The sequence below is a fragment of the Gossypium hirsutum genome, chromosome A02, assembly GCF_007990345.1.
Source record: "Gossypium hirsutum isolate 1008001.06 chromosome A02, Gossypium_hirsutum_v2.1, whole genome shotgun sequence".
In the NCBI taxonomy this organism is placed as follows: domain Eukaryota; kingdom Viridiplantae; phylum Streptophyta; class Magnoliopsida; order Malvales; family Malvaceae; genus Gossypium; species Gossypium hirsutum.
Window position 1 is genome coordinate 13,269,494 of NC_053425.1, and position 19,471 is coordinate 13,288,964.

Consider the following 19,471-nt stretch of genomic DNA (forward strand, 5'->3'; position numbering starts at 1 on the left):
AAAATTTGATAATAAAATGAGATTCTAATTAAAGACAAATAAACCGAGTTAGATGATAATACTAAAATGAGATGACTATGGCACATGTAAAATGATAATATAAAGTCAAATAATGACTAAAAATCTGCTTACACAAAATATTCTCTAAATATTCCCCAATAAGAAAACCATCATAGTGATTTTGTAGATGAAATTGGAACACGTGTCCTACTGCAACCAATGCCAAATAATAGTGGACCCATTTTCTTTTTGCTTTATGCTTGATTGGTTATACATAATTGTAATAGGTGAAAAATAGAGAGACACGTGGATACAGAAGAATCCGGAGTTACTTGAGAAGGTTACATACTATATTCATTATATCGTTTAGGATCTTGGTTTGTATGTTCTTTTTATGGGTTCACCTTTTTTTTTTTTAATTTCAATCTATTGTTGTTGTACCGATTATTAAATTTACGAGATATAATAACATAATTTAAAGATTTTTTATCGTATTTAATTCACGATTGTTGCTTTATTCATCATCAATTTTGTGAGAGCATACTAACTTAATCTTAAGATTTCAAGTATTTAAATATATTTGTTATTATCTTTATCTTAATTTTTGAATTATTGTTTTATATTATATATATTCTCTTTTTTTTTTTTGAAAAATTTAATCCGTTTATTATTGGCCTGAAAACCATTGGAGAAGTCCAAAACAAACCCAAACAAAACTCAAATAAACACAAAATAAAATAATAAAAAACATCGTCTTCCCCACCCCTCGCGTCAAAGCTCCCATCAATAAATGGCTAAGTCTTCCCAAAATCCGGCAGTGAATCGCCCGGAAAAAAGGAAAAAATCGTTGAGATTGTCATCCTTATTTCAAGACTTTCTCAACCCAGTCGTTGCTGCAAAGAAATGGTTAAAGAGGTTGACTGTACCGACGATTAGCATCTGCCTCTTCCACAACTCGCAAAGGCGCATCTTCAACCCACAAAAAATCTGCTTCATTTTGCAAACCCTCGACAGCCATCGCATGTGCTGCTCGATTTCCTTCACGTGCAATAAATTGGATTCTGCAAGAATGAAAAAGTCTCGCCAAATTCTTCACATCTCAGGTAAAAGGTCTTGTTTCTGAATAATCCTCACTAGATTGTTGAATATTTTAGACAATTAACCTGGAATCACTCTCAAAGATAACCTTTGTAAAACCCATCTCTAGAGCAAACTGAAGTCCATGTAGAAATGCCAACGCTTCGACAATCACTACCGACTGAGTCAGGTGATGACCCTTGAACCCAGAACCCATTATGAGACCTTCATCATTTCTAATAATGAAGCCTGAAACTGCATGATTTTTGTTTACAGATATCCCTGCATCAACATTAATCTTAACCCATTCTTGCGGAGGGGGCATCCATTTAATCATGGATCTTGGCTTAGGGTGCTTCAGATTCAAAGCGCAACCCCAATACTCCAAGCCAAAGCTCCTCATGATGAAGGTAACAATCTCCTCTGCACTCTGCATCTTATTCTCATGAACATATTTGTTGCGAGTGAACCATAGTGCCCAAATGGCAATGGCAATCACTCATTTTTTATTACTGTCTGAACTCTCCAACACCCAACTCAGCCATTCTTTAAAATTGGAATTTGTCATTGAATTTGGCACTGAACATTTAACTTGGACCAAACCTCTGCAGCAATCAAGTAATCCTGAATAGCATGAGTAGATGACTCGCAAACCAGTCTGCAGCGCAGACATTTGTTATCCGTGATCAGTCTCCTAAAATGTAAGTTCTGATAGATAGGGATAAAATTTTTCACAAATTTCCACATTAAAATATGAATTTTTGATGGACACATTAAGCTCCATATCTGCTTGAAGAACTTTTGCTCATTGACATTAACATTTGAAAGATCCAAAAGTAATTTATATCCACTTTTCACAGAGTAAATACCTGAATTTTCCTTAAACCAAACTACTTTATTTGGTTGATTAGTAGTAGGAATAGGAATACTCACAAATTGATAGGCTTCTTCCTTCGCAAAAATCAAGTAAATGATATCTCTATTCTATCGATTTGGATTCTGCAGCATTAAATCAGACACCCAATCCATTCCAGCCACCTTTTCAGTAGTGATAAACTTTTGATCATTCCCGGGCAACCAATAATCCTGCCGAATTGACACCGATGTTCCTGCTCCAATTCTTCATTTCAAACCCAACCCAATAAAGCCCTTTGCGCACCATATACTCTTCTATACCAGCAATGGGTTTGGCCCTAACGAAGCCTCCATAAAGTTGAAACCATTAAAATACTTTGCTCTAAGCACACGCGCAATAAGTGAACTCGGGTTCTCCATAATACACCATCCCTGTTTCGCAAGAAGAGCAATATTGAATTTGGACAAATCACAGAACACCATCCCACCCTCTTCTTTTGGCACAGACAACTCTTTCCTCGCACACCAATAGAGGCCTTTTTTTCCCAGCCTTATTTTTCCACCAAAAACGGGCTAAAATCGCTTCCAACTCTTTACACACTGATGACGGCAACAAGAAACAATTCATTGAATACAGCGGGATAGCCTGCAGCATAGCTCTAATCAATACTTCTCTCCTACCTATAGAAAGTAATCTCGAGCTCCAACTTGAAACTCTCCTAGTAAGTTTCTCTTTGAGCTCCTTAAACGCCCTCCTCTTATTGCATCCCACCATTGAAGGAAGACCAAGATATTTTTCCGGGTTGTTACTCTGGTCAACACCCAAAACCCGGCACACCTCCACCCTTTTATTCTATTCAACATTTGAGCTAAAGAAAATCCCTGACTTATCAAATTTGACTTCTTGGCCTGAACATTGGGCATATACCTCTAAAGTATCATTGATCGCAGTAACCCCAAATACTGTTGCATCCCAAAAATAAGGTTGCCATCGACAAAAAATAAATGGGTGATTCTTGGACCAAACCTATTCATCCGAAACCCATTAAGATCACCTCTAGTAGCCGCCATTTGAAGGAGAGTCAACAGCCCTTCATTGCAAATGAGGAATAAATAGGGACTAATAGGATCCCCTTGACGAAGACCTCTGGACGGGAAAAATATATTGCCCACCTCTCCATTCATAACCACAGAGTACGACACCGAAGAAACACAACGCATGACATTCTCCACCCACCTATCCAAGAAGCCCGTTCTTTGAAGTATAACTTGCACAAAACCCCATTCAATCCAATTATAAGCTTTGCTCATGTCCAGTTTTAATGCAAAAGGTCCCTTAGATCCTACTCTTTTTCTTTTCATAGAGTGCAAAACTTCATAAGCTATGATAATGTTATCAGTATTAAGTCTTCCCGGAATAAAAGCACTTTGTGCTTCGTCAATACACAAATGAAGGATCTTTTGAAGCCTATTTGCAAGCATCTTTGAAATTATTTTATAGAGAATATTACAAAGACTAATAGGCCTAAATTGAGTCATGCACCGAGGCAATCTAAACTTAGGAATCAGAACAATTCTTGTACTATTGATATCAGCTATATTATGGAGCCCATGCAATGTCTCAATACAGAAATCAGCCACATCTTTACCGACAATATGCCAAAAACGTTGATAAAAAATCGCCCCTAAACCATCGTCCCCAGAATCTTTCAGAGGGCTCAGCTCTTTAAGAGCCAAACATACATCCTCATAAGAAAAATTATTTTCGATATCCTCCATCATCAGTTGCGTTATACATGGTTCAATCTCTTCCAAAATTGCACTAGGATCACCCACACCTTTCGATGTAAATAAAGATTTAAAATAATTAGTGGCTAGCTCTAATAAATCAGCATTGCTCTTATGAATATTACCCTCACTATCCTCTAGCTTCTTCACCCTATTCCTCCGTCTACGATCCGTTGCCTTTTGATAGAAAAAAATTATATTTCTATCCCCATTCTTCAACCAATTCGCTCTCACTCTCTACTCCCAATAAAGCTCCTATTTGTTAGCCTCCATATTAAGTGCCAATTTGGTCTCCATTAATGCCCTCAAAACATCATTTATGGGTGTAACACCCTTAACCCTAAACCGTCCTCGAAACAGGGTTACGGAGCATTACCGGACCTATCAGACATATACAATTAATATACACATAAATACCAACACAACCAGATACACTCATAATTTGCCCAATTTAAACATTTACATATTATCCAATATTTAATTGTATTTAAATATCAAATATCATCAAATAAATCAATTTCATGCTAAATTAACCAAATTCTACTATATATCATAACCAAACCTAAATCTAATTATTTCATTCTTATATTTACAATTTCAAATATGTCACACACATAAGACACCCTAGGTACATGCCATTACTAATAATTAACACACTTTACCTTAATGAATTCGGGATCGGCCTGGGATGCTGATTCAACGTTCTATCTTTACATAACCTGCGCACGAAAACAAACCGTACGCTGAGTATAGGTATACTCAGTGGTATTTCTATAATCTGAACATTTAATAATATAACAAATACTTAAGATCATAATAACAATTACAATTATTTGATTATTTATTTCATAGATAAATTTCAACTACGTACCATATAAATTTTATACAAATCATATAATAAACACAATAACATAATTGTTCATTTCTTAAATAAATCCATTATTATTTACTCCATTCTTCTCTTACTATTCGGTATAGCTTTCCTTAATTTATTCACAATTCAATATCAATAAACTATATTCAACTATGCATTTATCAATTATATTCCATTTTAATTCATTTCAATAACAGTCAATTTCATTTATATCATATCAACTTACTATCTCTGATAGCTTTCACTATATACATATGATTCATATATCTCAAATCACATTTTAATTCATCAAGTGGCATCATATATCATCAATTCGAACTCCAATCATTTTATGAACCTTTGGTTCATATTTTCAATCTCATATCTAAATTTTCAATTCTCAATTTAATTTCTCGTTCCATTTCAATAGCTTGATCAATCAAATTTATTCGATTTATCTTTCACTTATTTACCCCTATTAACAAACTCGGACTTTGACGGATACACAGATTCCAACCTAAACACACCAGTACGGCACATTGTGCCTAAAACGGTACATAGTACCTAATCAGTATACGACACATAAAGTGACTAAAACGACACACGAGGTGCCTGAAATACGACACATAAAGTGCCTGATCGGTAAAGCTGGCAAATCCCGTACACTTCCAGATCCTATGGCATGCCAATTATATCCGACTCAGCCCGACTAGTTAATAGGGTATTTCATTCACTTTCTCAATTTAATAATTCTTTCATCAATATACCATTCTGATAATCACATATATTCACCTATTTTCACAATTCATACAATTTCATTCAATTCAACAAATATATTTCAATTATTCACATTAATTCGTAATTCAATACAATTCAATTCACTTTTCAATATCAAATATTCAAATATCACAATCTCATATATTCATATCAATTTTCTCATATTTCCAATCAATATATTTTTCAATATAACATTCATTCAATATTCAAATTTTTACATAAATGATATATATTATATAATTCAATCAATATGAATTCAATCAAAATAATTTCAGTCAATATAAATTCAATAAATTCGTCGCATACCAAAATCAATCCATTCCAATTGTAAAACATCATAATTCTAACACAAACAATTGCCATATGTATATAAATATAACAAATAATGACTAAGTTCGGATTATAGAAATACAAACCATATTTTCTCGAGCTAACTCCTCAACGATCTTTTCTTTTCCTTTAGATGCTGATGCCTCGTTTTCTTGGTTAGCAATTAAACTTTAAAGCTTCAAACCTTCAAATTTCCCTTTTCTTTCTTTCCTTTTTTTTTCTCCTTCTTTCTCCCCTGTTTCACGTTTATCTATTCTGTTTCTTTCCTTTCTTTTATTTACTTGTTTTATATATATATAATATAATAACATTGTATTATTACTTATTTATTATTTGTACATGTGTATATTATTATTACATATGTATCCATAGATCACCATACATTTGTCATACTTTTATTTATTTATCATATAAATATCTTATAATATAATTATTTAATTAATAAATATCTTTTAATAATTAAATACATGTATTACAAATATATATATTTTTATTTATACACTTGTATCAAATCATTACCATACACATGCCTTTATTTAATTTATTTCATAATATAATATTAATTCAATTAATAATAACATTAATAAATATAAATTATAAAACCATAATAAAAATTTATTATACATATTCATGCATAAAAATCAAAGATTTTTATGCATTTGCCGCCTCACTTAAGACAAATGGCATAATTGCCATTTTGGTCCTTTTCATTTTCTTTTAATCTACAATTAAACTTTCACACTTTATTCAATTTAATCCTTTTATCTAATTATCCTTATTTAAGCTAAATTCTCTTAATTAAACTCTAATTAACCACTCAATTAACTTCGTAATTATTGTTTTATAAATATTTTCTAATCCATTTTTCAGAAATAGAGATCCGAAAATATATTTTTCTAATATCCTTAAAATTCGGGTCGTTACATTTCTCCGCCCCCTTTATAAATTTCGTCCTCGAAATTTACTTAAGAGAGGTAGGGGTATAAGTACAAAGATCTCGCTGTTTCTCTCGGTTCCCATATTGTTTCCTTAATATCATGGCTTCACTTACTCAAGCGAGTATCTCAACAGGCTTTTTCTCCATACGATAAATCATATCAAATCTCATTATCCTTTGTTCGAGATAACATATAAAAGATCAATTCTATATCATCTAGACACCAAGTCCTGAAAAACCCCATAAATTTCCATAACTTCAGAGGCTAACCATTCAATATATTACCAGTCCGATCTTTCCACAGATTCACGTAACCCAACAGAACGAGAACTCAATATCCCGACGTTTCAAATTCACATATAATTTCTATCTGTCAAACTGTTTCAGTCTATCTCGAATCACTTTCATTCAATTTCCATATAAAATTTCCGACAATCAAATACTGCTTTTAAACTATCTCGAATTATTTTCATTTTTCTTTAGTTTCACGAATCAACCAGCGCCGCATATTCTTTTTCTCACAGTATTCAATCAGATCCCATGCAGTTTTATATTCATAATCATTTAGAACTTCATACAGTGCTGAAAACTGTTATCATGTACCCATAACTTCTTATACCTATTCTATAATCAGAGTATAAACCACGTATCTCAATTAGAAATAATAGAAACCACCATACTATGTAATCTGATAATCTCATAAACCTATATTTCAGACAATTATTAAGTAAGAAATTTATTCATACCGGAATAAAATATGTAGACTTTGCCATACCTTCGACAACTCTTCAAATATCATCCTAAAGATAAAAGGTGATCCCAATTCAAAATCCATAGAAATTCTATCCTATTTCCATTCTGATATCCTTTCTAGCTGTAACAGTTCTGAATGTATCTATATCTGATATAAACATTTATATACAATTTCAAAGTATTGCTTTTCTTTCCCAGTCTTCAACACATCTGCCTCAAACCACTGCTCATCTTATTTTTTCTAGAATACATAGACATCTTATTTCTTCTGTCTAAGCTCTGAATTCTTCAGTACAACTTTTATTTCTAAATAGCAGACAATCATCAAATTCAATCTAAAATTTTCAATCAAAATCATTTGTTCACTATACCCATTTAACCAGTAACTCATTATCACATTTCTGAACTTTGCAAACCTGCTGTAGAGAAGTAAGTTTAACCTTTATTTCAACTAGAATTGAGCGATTATCAGATAATGACAATTGAGTGTTCATAGCTCATAACACAAAGCAAAACTTTCAATTCTGAGTATTCATAACTCTATTTGCTTTTCTTGGATGATATTCAATTATCAAATCATGATCTTTTAATACAAAGACAATAGCTACCACTTCCGAATCATGTATCAACTAATTCTTCTCATGTAATTCTAACTTTCCAAAACATAATTCATTAATTTTCTTTCTTGCATCAAAACACTGCTATCCCTGTAAATCACAAGTTTCTTCACCGGATTTCAGACTAAACCAGAACTAATGCTTCAATTAACTGAGCTTTCAACTAATCAGAACCTTGCTAACGTCTATCAGATCATTCCAATTCCACATCTTTCTGTAATAATCGACTATTTTTAGAAAACCTCTAATTTAAAATGTATTTTTCACTATCATCTCAGTCACAAAATCTATAGCACATTCAACTTCTTCAATCAACAGTAGTTCGGGCATCTCTTCTGGAAACATATCAGAATTTTCTCGCACTATTGCAACTGATTTAAACTTTAACTTAAATACTTTAATATTCAATACACAAACAAGGTAAGTACCATGACCCCTTTCCGACATATATCTATGTTGGCATGTTCAATATCACAATAAATAATTAGTTCAATCTTCTCTGTTTCAACAAAACATTTCATCGTTCTAACCTTGCAGTATAATACACTTTTGCTTACAATTTACCACCATATCATATAGAATTAACCATTCCGTTCTTGAAATCACATCAAACAGTATTAACATCGAATCGATCAGAAAACAGTAGTATCATTATCAAACAGTTCCTGTAGATCTTATCAACCCATAAATACTAATCAGGAAAATTTAATGCTTCAACCCAAAAATTTCAGCAAACTCAACAGGCAAATCTTTAATAGATACTGAACTTATGTAATCATAGGAATAGTCAAACCAAGATCAATTTAGAACAATCATATTAGTGTCGATAAAGAAGAAAGTACCTGTAATGACATCCGATAGAGATAAATCTTCTTATATACAATTAACATATATATACCATGGCTGATATTCATTCTCTAGATTTTACAGGGAAATCCTTTGTCACACTTCGACTATTACTCGCATTTTTGGGTTACAGAGTAATCTACCTCTGATAACTGTGGTACTCTGTCTTGAAATTTAAATAATATCTCTTCCAACTCTCTTCAATCAATCACTAAGATAATGATCAGAAGAATCATATCTAACTCATATTTCGCTATTTATTTTACATTCTTCAACTTTATGTTATCATCTAAACCATCTTCAAACCACTTGTACATTATGGTTTCTATCGGAATATACCCTCTGATATACTTATTCAATCAAACAAATTCCCTTCATACTCAGTTACAATCATATGACCCTGTTTAAGCTTCAAAAATTTCTTTGCATTTCTGATCAGGAAATCTCTAGCTAACATATACTTCTTTCAGAACTCATTTCAGAAAATTCCTAATAGCCATTTCATAGTCATAACATAAATCAATATTTCCACTACTGGCAAGCTAAATCTTTTAGCAGAATATCATACCTTTCTATCATTTATTCGGCGAACAAAGCAAATCATTTACAGCCCTGATAATATTCTCTAACCAAATTTCAATTCTTTTAAGATCATTTTCAGTTGTAATTCCCAATTCTTCCACACTATATTTACGGAAGATTTAACAGATACTTACCTGTTCAGATGAACTCTGTATCTTGAAGCACTTCGGGAACCGATTGAGAAACAGAAAAGGCAGTTATCATAACATATATAATTTCTTATATTCAGTAAAGAGCATCAGTTATAATTCTAAACATTATGTATCATTTCTTTCTCTATCATTTCATCATACAACACTCAGTGGACACTCAGTGGTTAATTACTCATTAAGTTATTACTCAGTGTTGTCGATTCAGTTTTTTTTATCTAATTCACGAGACTTTTCGTTTTCAGTATACATTTCAAGATCAATACTATCAATACTTTCGTCTAAGTTTTTCACTATAAAACAAAAGCAAACAAATATATCAGCAACCGGTCCTGATTCAATTTCAACTTAACTTTGGCATGTACTTCTAAACTCAATTCCGAGCTCAATTTAGTCCGAGAATTGACTAAAATTGATAGCTCTGATACCAACAATTGTAACACCTCTAACCCTAAACCATCTTCGGAACAGGGTTACGGAGCATTACTGAACCTATCAGACATATACAATTAATATACCCATAAATACCAACACAACCAGATACACTCATAATTTGCCCAATTTAAACATTTACATATTATCCAATATTTAATTGTATTTAAATATCAAATATCATCAAATAAATCAATTTCATGCTAAATTAACCAAATTCTATTATATATCATAACCAAACCTAAATCTAATTATTTCATTTTTACATTTACAATTTCAAATATGTCACACACATAAGGCACCTTAGGTACATGCCATTACCAATAATTAACACACTTTACCTTAATGAATTCGGGATCGGCCTGGGATGCTGATTCAACGTTCTATCTTTACTTAACCTGCGCACGGAAACAAACCGTACGCTGGGTATGGGTATACTCAGTGGTATTTCTATAATCCAAACATTTAATAATATAACAAATACTTAAGATCATAATAACAATTACAATTATTTGATTATTTATTTCATAGATAAATTTCAACTACTTACCATATAAATTTTATACAAATCATATAATAAACACAATAACATAATTGTTCATTTCTTAAATAAATCCATTATTATTTACTCCATTCTTCTCTTACTATTCGGTATAGCTTTCCTTAATTTATTCACAATTCAATATCAATAAACTATATTCAACTATGCATTTATCAATTATATTCCATTTTAATTCATTTCAATAACAATCAATTTCATTTATATCATATCAACTTACTATCTCTGATAGCTTTCGCTATATACATATGATTCATATATCTCAAATCACATTTCAATTCATCAAGTGGCATCATATATCATCAATTCGAACTCCAATCATTTCATGAACCTTTGGTTCATATTTTCAATCTCATATCTAAATTTTCAATTCTCAATTCAATTTCTCGTTCCATTTCAATAGCTTGATCAATCAAATTTATACTATTTATCTTTCACTTATTTACCCCTATTAACAAACTCGGACTTTGACGGATACACGGATTCCAACCCAAACACACCAGTACGGCATATTGTGCCTAAAACGGTATATAGTACCTGATCAGTATACGACACATTAAGTGACTAAAACGACACACGAGGTGCTTGATACGACACACGAAGTGCCTGAAATACGACACATAAAGTGCCTGATCGGTAAAGCTGGCAAATCCTGTACACTTCCAGATCCTATGGCATGCCAATTATATCCGACTCAGCCCGACTAGTTAATAGGGTATTTCATTCACTTTCTCAATTTAATAATTCTTTCATCAATATACCATTCTGATAATCACATATATTCACCCATTTTCACAATTCATACAATTTCATTCAATTCAACAAATATATTTCAATTATTCACATTAATTCATAATTCAATACAATTCAATTCACTTTTCAATATCAAATATTCAAATATCACAATCTCATATATTCATATCAATTTCCTCATATTTCCAATCAATATATTTTTCAATATAACATTCATTCAATATTTAAATTTTTACATAAATGATATATATTATATAATTCAATCAATATGAATTCAATCAAAATAATTTCAGTCAATATAAATTAAATAAATTCATCGCGTACCAAAATCAATCCATTCCAATTGTAAAACATCATAATTCTAACACAAACAATTGCCATTTGTATATAAATATAACAAATAATAACTAAGTTCGGATTATAGAAATACAAACCGTATTTTCTCGAGCTAACTCCTCAACGATCTTTTCTTTTCCTTTAGATGCCGATGCCTCGTTTTTCTTGTTAGCAATTAAACTTTAAAGCTTCAAACCTTCAAATTTCCCTTTTCTTTCTTTCCTTTTTTTTTCTCCTTCTTTCTCCCCTGTTTCACGTTTATCTATTCTGTTTCTTTCCTTTCTTTTATTTACTTGTTTTATATATATATATATATAATATAATAACATTGTACTATTACTTATTTATTATTTATAATTGTGTATATTATTATTACATATGTATCCATAGATCACCATACATTATAGATCACCATACATTTGTCATACTTTTATTTATTTATCATATAAATATCTTATAATATAATTATTTAACTAATAAATATCTTTTATAAATAATAAATATCTTTTAATAATTAAATACATCTATTACAAATATATGTATTTTTATTTATACACTTGTACCAAATCATTACCATACACATTATAGCTAATATCAGTAACAGAACAATCTTCCATAACCTCCTGAAATCGACACATTTGCTTTTCCCTTCTTGAAAGACCGCCCTTCTTCTCAGTGGAGAAAACAATTTCATTGAAGTCCCCTATAACAACCTAAGGAATATTCGGTAAGTCATTTAATGTGCGTAACAAATTCCAAGAAGCTTCACGCATATTCTCCTCAGGGGCTCCATAAAATCCCGTACATCTCCAAGTTTTCCCCACCAAATCCTCCTCAATCATAACATCGATATGCCTTCTTGAAAACGATCGAAGAGTAATCTTGCAATCACTATTCCATCCTAAAGATAACTCCTCGCTTCTACCATCTGAATCCACATCAATTCCATTCAGCAAACTACACTTGCGCCTAACCTTCTCCATCCTACCACCCTGCAACTTTGTTTTAATTAAAAACACCACTGTGGGATTAATATCTCTCAGCATATGCTAGAGACGAGTAACAGTTCGAGGCCTTCCCAAACCCTGAGCATTCCAGCTTAGGAGTTTCATTGCTCCCGATTGACTTGTTTAGTAAGGCCTGCCGCTCGTATATTGTTTTGTACTTGCAATGAGGTACCAAAATTTTCATTCAAATCCCCATAACCAGAAACTCGTGAAATAGTAGATTGCACACGGGGTTGTTTCAGCCCATCACTGTATACAATTGGGTTACTTGTTTCCTCACGGGATACCATTTCCTCATCAAAGTCCTCATTAAACTGGACCCCATCCCCATTTTTTAATTGGCCCAAAACATCCGTTGACTTTCCTTTATCTTTAACAACAACAGGATTAGAATCTTTTATGATTGGAACCCAATTTCTGCCTTTATTTCCTAAATTTGGATTCAGAATCCCTTTATTCCTTCCTTCCTCCATTAATATCAGGTTTCCAAAAATAAGAGATCTCTTCCCATCCTCATCCACTAGCCATTTACTCTTCCATACCTAATTTCTTCTCAAAAGAGCACGCAGAGAAATATCCCAGTTAAAAATATTTTCTGACTATGGCTGTGTAACTCTAACCGGATAAAAACTTTCTCCATGTCCCAACCTTCCACATAGAAAACAAAATAAGGTCAATTTTTCATACTCAAATCGAACATAGATAGATTCGCCATTCTTCAACGCAATCCTTTTCTTTCTCTTTAGAGGCTTCCTAACATCCACTCTCACCCTTATTCTCATTATACGCTTATAGCCTAGCTGAACTGCAACAGTATCATACTCACAAAATTCCCCAATAAAATTCCCCAACTGCTGTGCAACAGATTCTGCCATAAACCCAAGAGGGAAATCATATATAAGAACCCAATATTCCACCCAATTTAATTGAACCGCTATAGGATCCTCACCCTGCTTCAAATGATGGAGAATAAGAAGATGAGAATTAAAATTCCATGGTCCATTCTTCATTACCCTTTCTACATCCACTTCATAATAAAGCGAAACAAATGCCGTTTCCTTCCTAGATCAGAGATTGAAACCCCCTATTGGATGCTAAACGCCCGCTAGAGTCGATCGCATTGCTTGAAAACGTACAACACTAGACGTAAGAAATCTTCCAACTAAGCAATTTGCATACGATATCTCTTTAGATGCCTCGTCCACCTCCAGTTGAATGACTTCTTCCTCTTCATCATCCAGTGAAAGACCAGCAATTGAATCCTCCATTATCCTTCCACTAAAAAACCAGACAGCCTTCCCCGAAAAAAGTAATACGAGAGAAAAAAAAACCAACCAAAAGAAAAAAAAAACGTGTCAACAGACAGACAGAACGCGTGTCAAAAGACAAAGATTATATTATTTATATTCTAAATGTAACCATCTATGTCAATAAATCAAGTATAATCATTTCATAAGCTTTCTATTACTTTATTAGGTAGTACATCCCGTTTAGTTGACTTAGCCTGTTTTAACTCAAGCTTAGTTAGAAATTTTTTAATCTCAAGCCAACTTGATCCGGTCTTAATTCAAATTTAAATTAAATAGTTTTAAATTATTTTTATTTAAACTTAATCATAAATATTAATATAAAATAAATTTTTAAATAATAAATTATATAATTTTAATGGGTCCAAATCCAAACTTGAAAATTATTTTAAACGAGAATTTTTTTTATAATCAAAGTGTAATCCAATCCATTTTAACTGTAATGATAATAAATTAATTTCGAAATCGAATAAATTATTCTATAATTTTGTTTTTATCAATTAAAAACAATAATTAATGGTAATAATATTTTCTGTCCGAAAATCTAACATGACAAATTTGAAAAAATAATATTAAAAATAAAATATACACTTGTTGAATTATTATTGGATCACCTAATCTAAAATTAAAACATATATTTTCACCTAAAAAAACAAAATAAAAAAATCTGCCAACCCAACCGGGTTTCCACCCACCCAAACTCATTTTCCCCGACATTACAAAAACTTTAAATCCGTAGCATTATCATCATCTTCTCATCAAACTTTCTAAGCCAACGCTTTCACATTTAATTGAAAACCCGAAACAAAGCTTCCCAATTCCCTACCAGGTTCCACTCAGACGTCCACGAAGATTCCTCCTGCTAATAATAGTTCATTTCCATGGCCACTCTGTTCTTTGATTCTCAGAATCTTGCTGTTAATTTGAGGTTTAGAGCTAGATTTTTAATATAGGTATAATTTTGGGTTTAATCACTCTATTGTGTTGAACTTTAGAATTTAATCCTCCACTTTGTTAAGTTTTTTAGATTTTGTGTTTAATTTTGGTTTTGATTTTCTTTTAGATTTTGTTAAGTTCTTTTTCTAGGTTGATTCAATGGGTTCAGGTTTGGATGGGTAACCGGTTAGGTTGAATAGCTTTTTCTTTTTTCTTTTAGCTTACTTAAGACCCAAATATATAAGGAACAATTCCGTGATTTGACCAAGGATTTTGTGGGACATTCCAAATAGTTTAACAACTTGTAGTCCATAATTATTTTAAAATATTATATATTTATTTACATTTTGATAATAGTTATTTTCTGTAATATAGATTTTTTTAATATTATAAATGTTATAAATTTTAATGCCTTTATGTAATAAAAGCACAAATTTAAAAAAAAATTAAATGAAAGAAAAATGATACTTAAACAACAATTTACTTTTATTATTAATTTTTTAAATATTTAAAACATCTTTTATTAATTTTTATATTAATACCTACATATTTGAATAATATTTTTTTATTATTAAATTTGAAATTACATTATTTATCCATATTAAATTCATGGCTTTAAAGTGTATTTGCCAGGTTGACTGTAGGTTTCCTCCATCCTGAAACGTCGATCTTCAGTTTCCCCGGGAATACCGTATCTTTATTGATCCTCCAACTTTTACCTATTTCCAAAACCACACTGTTATTACCATAATGTTCAACTGAACTAAATTGTCCATCCAACACACAAAAAGTTTACTTGCACATTTACAAGCAGAGAAGGATTACATACTCATATGACAACTAGAAAATCTGAGCTAATAATGAAACGACAGGGAAGGCAGTTCAAGTCAGAGTTATCAAGCAAGAAGAACGTAAGAAAATTGAAGACATGAACAACATCAAAAACATGGAATTGAATAACAAATCTAATAAACATTGTGGCAAAAGAGAGCAAGGGAATGGATGTGTCTACCGTCAGTGGCATACCTCTGTACCGTCAGTTGAATTGATGATAAGAGCTCTATCCAAGATATCACGCCCCTTAAGGGCCATGGCAGACCTTCGAGAAATAGAGCAACTTCAACTAACTTTGCTTTTGATTATCCCACGTTTAGGCTTCACATGGCCACACTTCCACCTTTTGGCCGTTGAAAGCTTGTTGCATAGGAACCTCCACTTGGACACCCACCTAGCAAATGGATAAAATTTGTTGTTTAACAATGAGATGAGAGACAGAATTAGAGCCAGTTTGGCAATGCTTTTGAGAAGTGCTTTTGAGAAATGCTGTGGAAAAGTGCTTTTGAAAAATTTAAGTGTTTGGTATTGCTGTCAAAAAGTGCTTTTGAGAAGTAAAATGTACATTTTAGACATGATATTATAAAGTAACAAATATGTATTTAAATAATATCTAAATTAGTTAATATTACGATATTTTAGCAAAAATATAAAAAATAATTTGTTATAACTTACTGTTAATATTTTAATATATAATATTAATTTTAAATATTTCTAAGTAATTAATATTAATTATTAAGGTGAAAAAAAAAAGAAGACAAAAGAGAAAAATAAAGTTCAAACAAAAGAGAAGATAAAAGAGAAAAGGTGAAAATAATTATCTTGTAACGTGTAGAAATAGTAAGGTTAAAAAGGTAAATTAATAGTCAAAAGTGTTTTTTGGCTGAGAAAAGCCAATTTTTCTTGTTTCTGGAACTGGCCAAAAGCACTTAATTTAAGTCAAAAAAAGTTTGCCACTGTTAGCTGTTCTTTGCTGCTTTTGGAGAAAAAACACTTAATTGTGCATAAGTCCATCTCAAATGGAATGAAGAACGGGCCCTTAGACTAAAAAACATTCTAAAGAATGAGAAAATATAGAGCTGAGTTTTAGCAGCACAACAACATGCTCACCTTTTTAAGGATGAGATATGTGGCCATTTCTCTAAAAGTTGCACTGTGATATGGGTTCCCTTTTGGTACCTTAGCTGCATCCTCAGGGTTGTTTTTCACTGGTGCATAAGCAAGCCATGTATCCATTACCTACATAGTCGCATTACATCAGGTTAATGATGAGTATATATTTACATTAGTAGCAAATTCATTCACAGAACCACAAGAGAAGTAAGATCCTATCTGACGTATTAACACTAAAAAGACTCGAGTGAAATTATAAGAAATGATTCAAACCACCCATTACCGTAAATCCGACTCTTGCTGATAGAGGCAATGTTTTAGGATAGTCTTGCATCATACACTCTAATCAAGTTGAGGACTTAAATGATGTTTTACTAGCATCTTTATACCTGCAGTAACATAGGGCAAAACAGATGGCATATTCACTTGCTTTCTTCTTTACAAAGAACAAAATATATGAAAACATAAATGATAAGGTTTTGGAGAACAATTTACTTGGGGTTAACGAATTCCTTAATAGCACTTCCTATTTTGGTGAGCTCCTTAATGTATAGACCAAGCTCCAAAATCAACTGGTAAACAAAAAAAAAATAATAAAAAGGAGACGGACACTACAGGAAAATAGGGTTTTAGCGACGTTTTTAGCGACGTTTTATCAAAAAACGCCGCAAAAATTTTAAAATACAGAGCAATAGCGGCGTTTTAAGAAAAACGCCGCTAAAAACAGAGCAATAGCGGCGCTTTTCTTAAAACGCCGCTAAAAACCAGAGCATTAGCTGTGCTTTTGGTAAAACACCGCTAAAAACCAGAGCACTAGCGGCGCTTTTGGTAAAACGCCGCTAAAAACCAGAGCATTAGCTGCGCTTTTGGTAAAACGCCGCTAAAAACCAGAGCATTAGCGGCGCTTTTGGTAAAACGCCGCTAAAAACCAGAGCATTAGCTGCGCTTTTGGTAAAACGGCGCTAAAAGTCATATAACCCCTAAACCCCCAAAAAAATCATAAACACTAATCTATAACCCCTAAAATAATAATTATTAAAATTTATGGTTATACAATATATTAAATATTTTCTTATATAATCGTAAAAGAGATAATATTAAATTTAAAATATTAATTAAATTAATTATCATTATAGTTTAAGATATATGGTTTAGGGTTTAAGCAGGTTTATGAGTTAACTATGGTTTAAGATATACGGTTTAGGAGTTAACTAGTATTTGAAGGTTTATGATGAATTATGGGTTTAGGGATTATGATTTAGGGTTTAAAGGTTAGGGTGGGAGAGCGCAATTAGACAACGAATGAAGCATTTTCTACATATGTATAAGAGGTTCCACAGCAAAAACCAGATCAAATTTAATGAATATCACAATAATAACAAAGATTTCAGCTGGTGTAAAATGCGGTGATTCTTTGTACTTCCAAGTTCCAACCATATCAATTACAAAAGTAAAGAATCCTCACTATCACACTAGACATCTTCCTAGAAGTGAAACATCTAAATAATGATTTTGAGCTAGAAAAATTACTTGGTTTATATTTCCTGGAAAAGGAGAATAACCGGTCTCACAATTAACATCTCCATCTGGATGTCCGGTGGCTATAAGTATAGGATCAAGCTGATTCTATTCCACGTTGATCACCAACGATCTCCCTGAAGTTAATTTCATGGTGCATTACTAATAATGAAGCATAAATCGTAGGGTCTTTGATGCCGAAAATGCCCGCGAGAAAACTTTTTTTTGGCTATCGACTTTTATTTAAAAAAAATGAAAATAGAGTTGCCACCAATCTTTTTTAATTGGTTGTGATTGGATCACCTCAAGATTTTGTTATTTTAATAAAATATTATATTTATTAAAATTATTTTCGGTCTACAAAAATTCAGGAAATGAGTTCGGGAATCATTTAGGTATGAGAAATGATTAGCACCCTCATAACGCACAAAATTGGTATCTAATTGATTATTTGATGTCTTAGTGTTGAAAGTTAAAAATTCGAATATAAATACGATCCCTCTTTGCATGATGTTATTTTAAAATCACTTAACTAAATTAAAACTTAGGTAAAAGGCATTCTTATCTTGAGGTAACCAAAATGAAAAGGTCATGTCCCGTAAGTTAGGGCACGACATCTTGAATCATCGAAAATAAAATTATTCATTATTTAATTATTATTTAAATCCCATGTGGTTTTAGTTTTAAAAAAGATGTTCAGTTATGTAGGTTCAAAGAGAAAGTCGAACCCCGTAAGTTAAGGCACAATTTCTCGAATCTTTAAATAAAGAACGTTGTAACACCCCGAACCCGAGACCGACACCGGAGTCGGACACGAGATGTTAACAAACTTTGAAAAATTTTTCCAGACACTGCCCAGTCTGAGTACTAGTCGCTTCAAAAATCATATCTTGAGTTTCACAACTCAAAAATCAGTTTTGTGATTTTTCCCTGAAACTAGACTCATGTCCCCACCTATGGATTTTTTTCTAGAATTTTTGGTCGGGCCAACTAGTACAGTTTATTAGTCAAATTCTCCCATGTTACAGGGGTCGACTACACTGACCTTTTCCCATTACGACTGGGATATCTCTCTGCACAGAGCTTCAATACTGATGCCGTTTGTTTCTATG

The 19,471-nt window shown here is 32.0% G+C and overlaps 1 protein-coding gene and 1 long non-coding RNA gene across 5 annotated transcripts; one reads left to right on the plus strand and one right to left on the minus strand.

Annotated features, from left to right (window-relative positions):
- Positions 1-687: 687 nt before the first annotated feature.
- LOC107951504 (uncharacterized) lies at positions 688-16,491 on the plus strand. Of its 4 annotated transcripts, none has more exons than XR_005912135.1 (5): positions 688-1,103; positions 1,208-1,267; positions 1,354-1,487; positions 1,689-1,778; positions 15,528-16,491. XR_005912135.1 is itself a non-coding variant. In XM_041091314.1 (4 exons), the coding sequence occupies exons 1-4, from the start codon at positions 791-793 to the stop codon at positions 1,707-1,709; spliced, it is 528 nt and encodes a 175-aa protein (XP_040947248.1). In that variant the 5' UTR covers positions 688-790; the 3' UTR covers positions 1,710-4,354. The 4 variants fall into 4 exon arrangements, 1 of the variants encoding a protein (XP_040947248.1); XR_005912136.1 differs by having other exon boundaries at positions 15,767-16,283; XR_005912130.1 differs by having other exon boundaries at positions 15,516-15,655.
- LOC121216068 (uncharacterized) lies at positions 15,503-18,573 on the minus strand. Its single transcript, XR_005912137.1, has 6 exons — positions 18,372-18,573; positions 17,337-17,413; positions 17,125-17,230; positions 16,839-16,967; positions 15,921-16,122; positions 15,503-15,613 (listed from the first exon to the last, which is right to left on the minus strand). It is a non-coding gene; the product is annotated as an uncharacterized lncRNA (long non-coding RNA).
- Positions 18,574-19,471: the final 898 nt, after the last annotated feature.

Bases quoted from the DNA above. Each gene is read 5' to 3' on its own strand.
- LOC107951504 (XM_041091314.1), top strand. From the start codon at position 791: ATGGCTAAGTCTTCCCAAAATCCGGCAGTGAATCGCCCGGAAAAAAGG. The intron at 1,104-1,207 runs GTAAAAGGTCTT...ACCCATCTCTAG, and splicing joins CCAAATTCTTCACATCTCAG to AGCAAACTGAAGTCCATGTA. The intron at 1,268-1,353 runs GTGATGACCCTT...TTTTGTTTACAG, and splicing joins ATCACTACCGACTGAGTCAG to ATATCCCTGCATCAACATTA.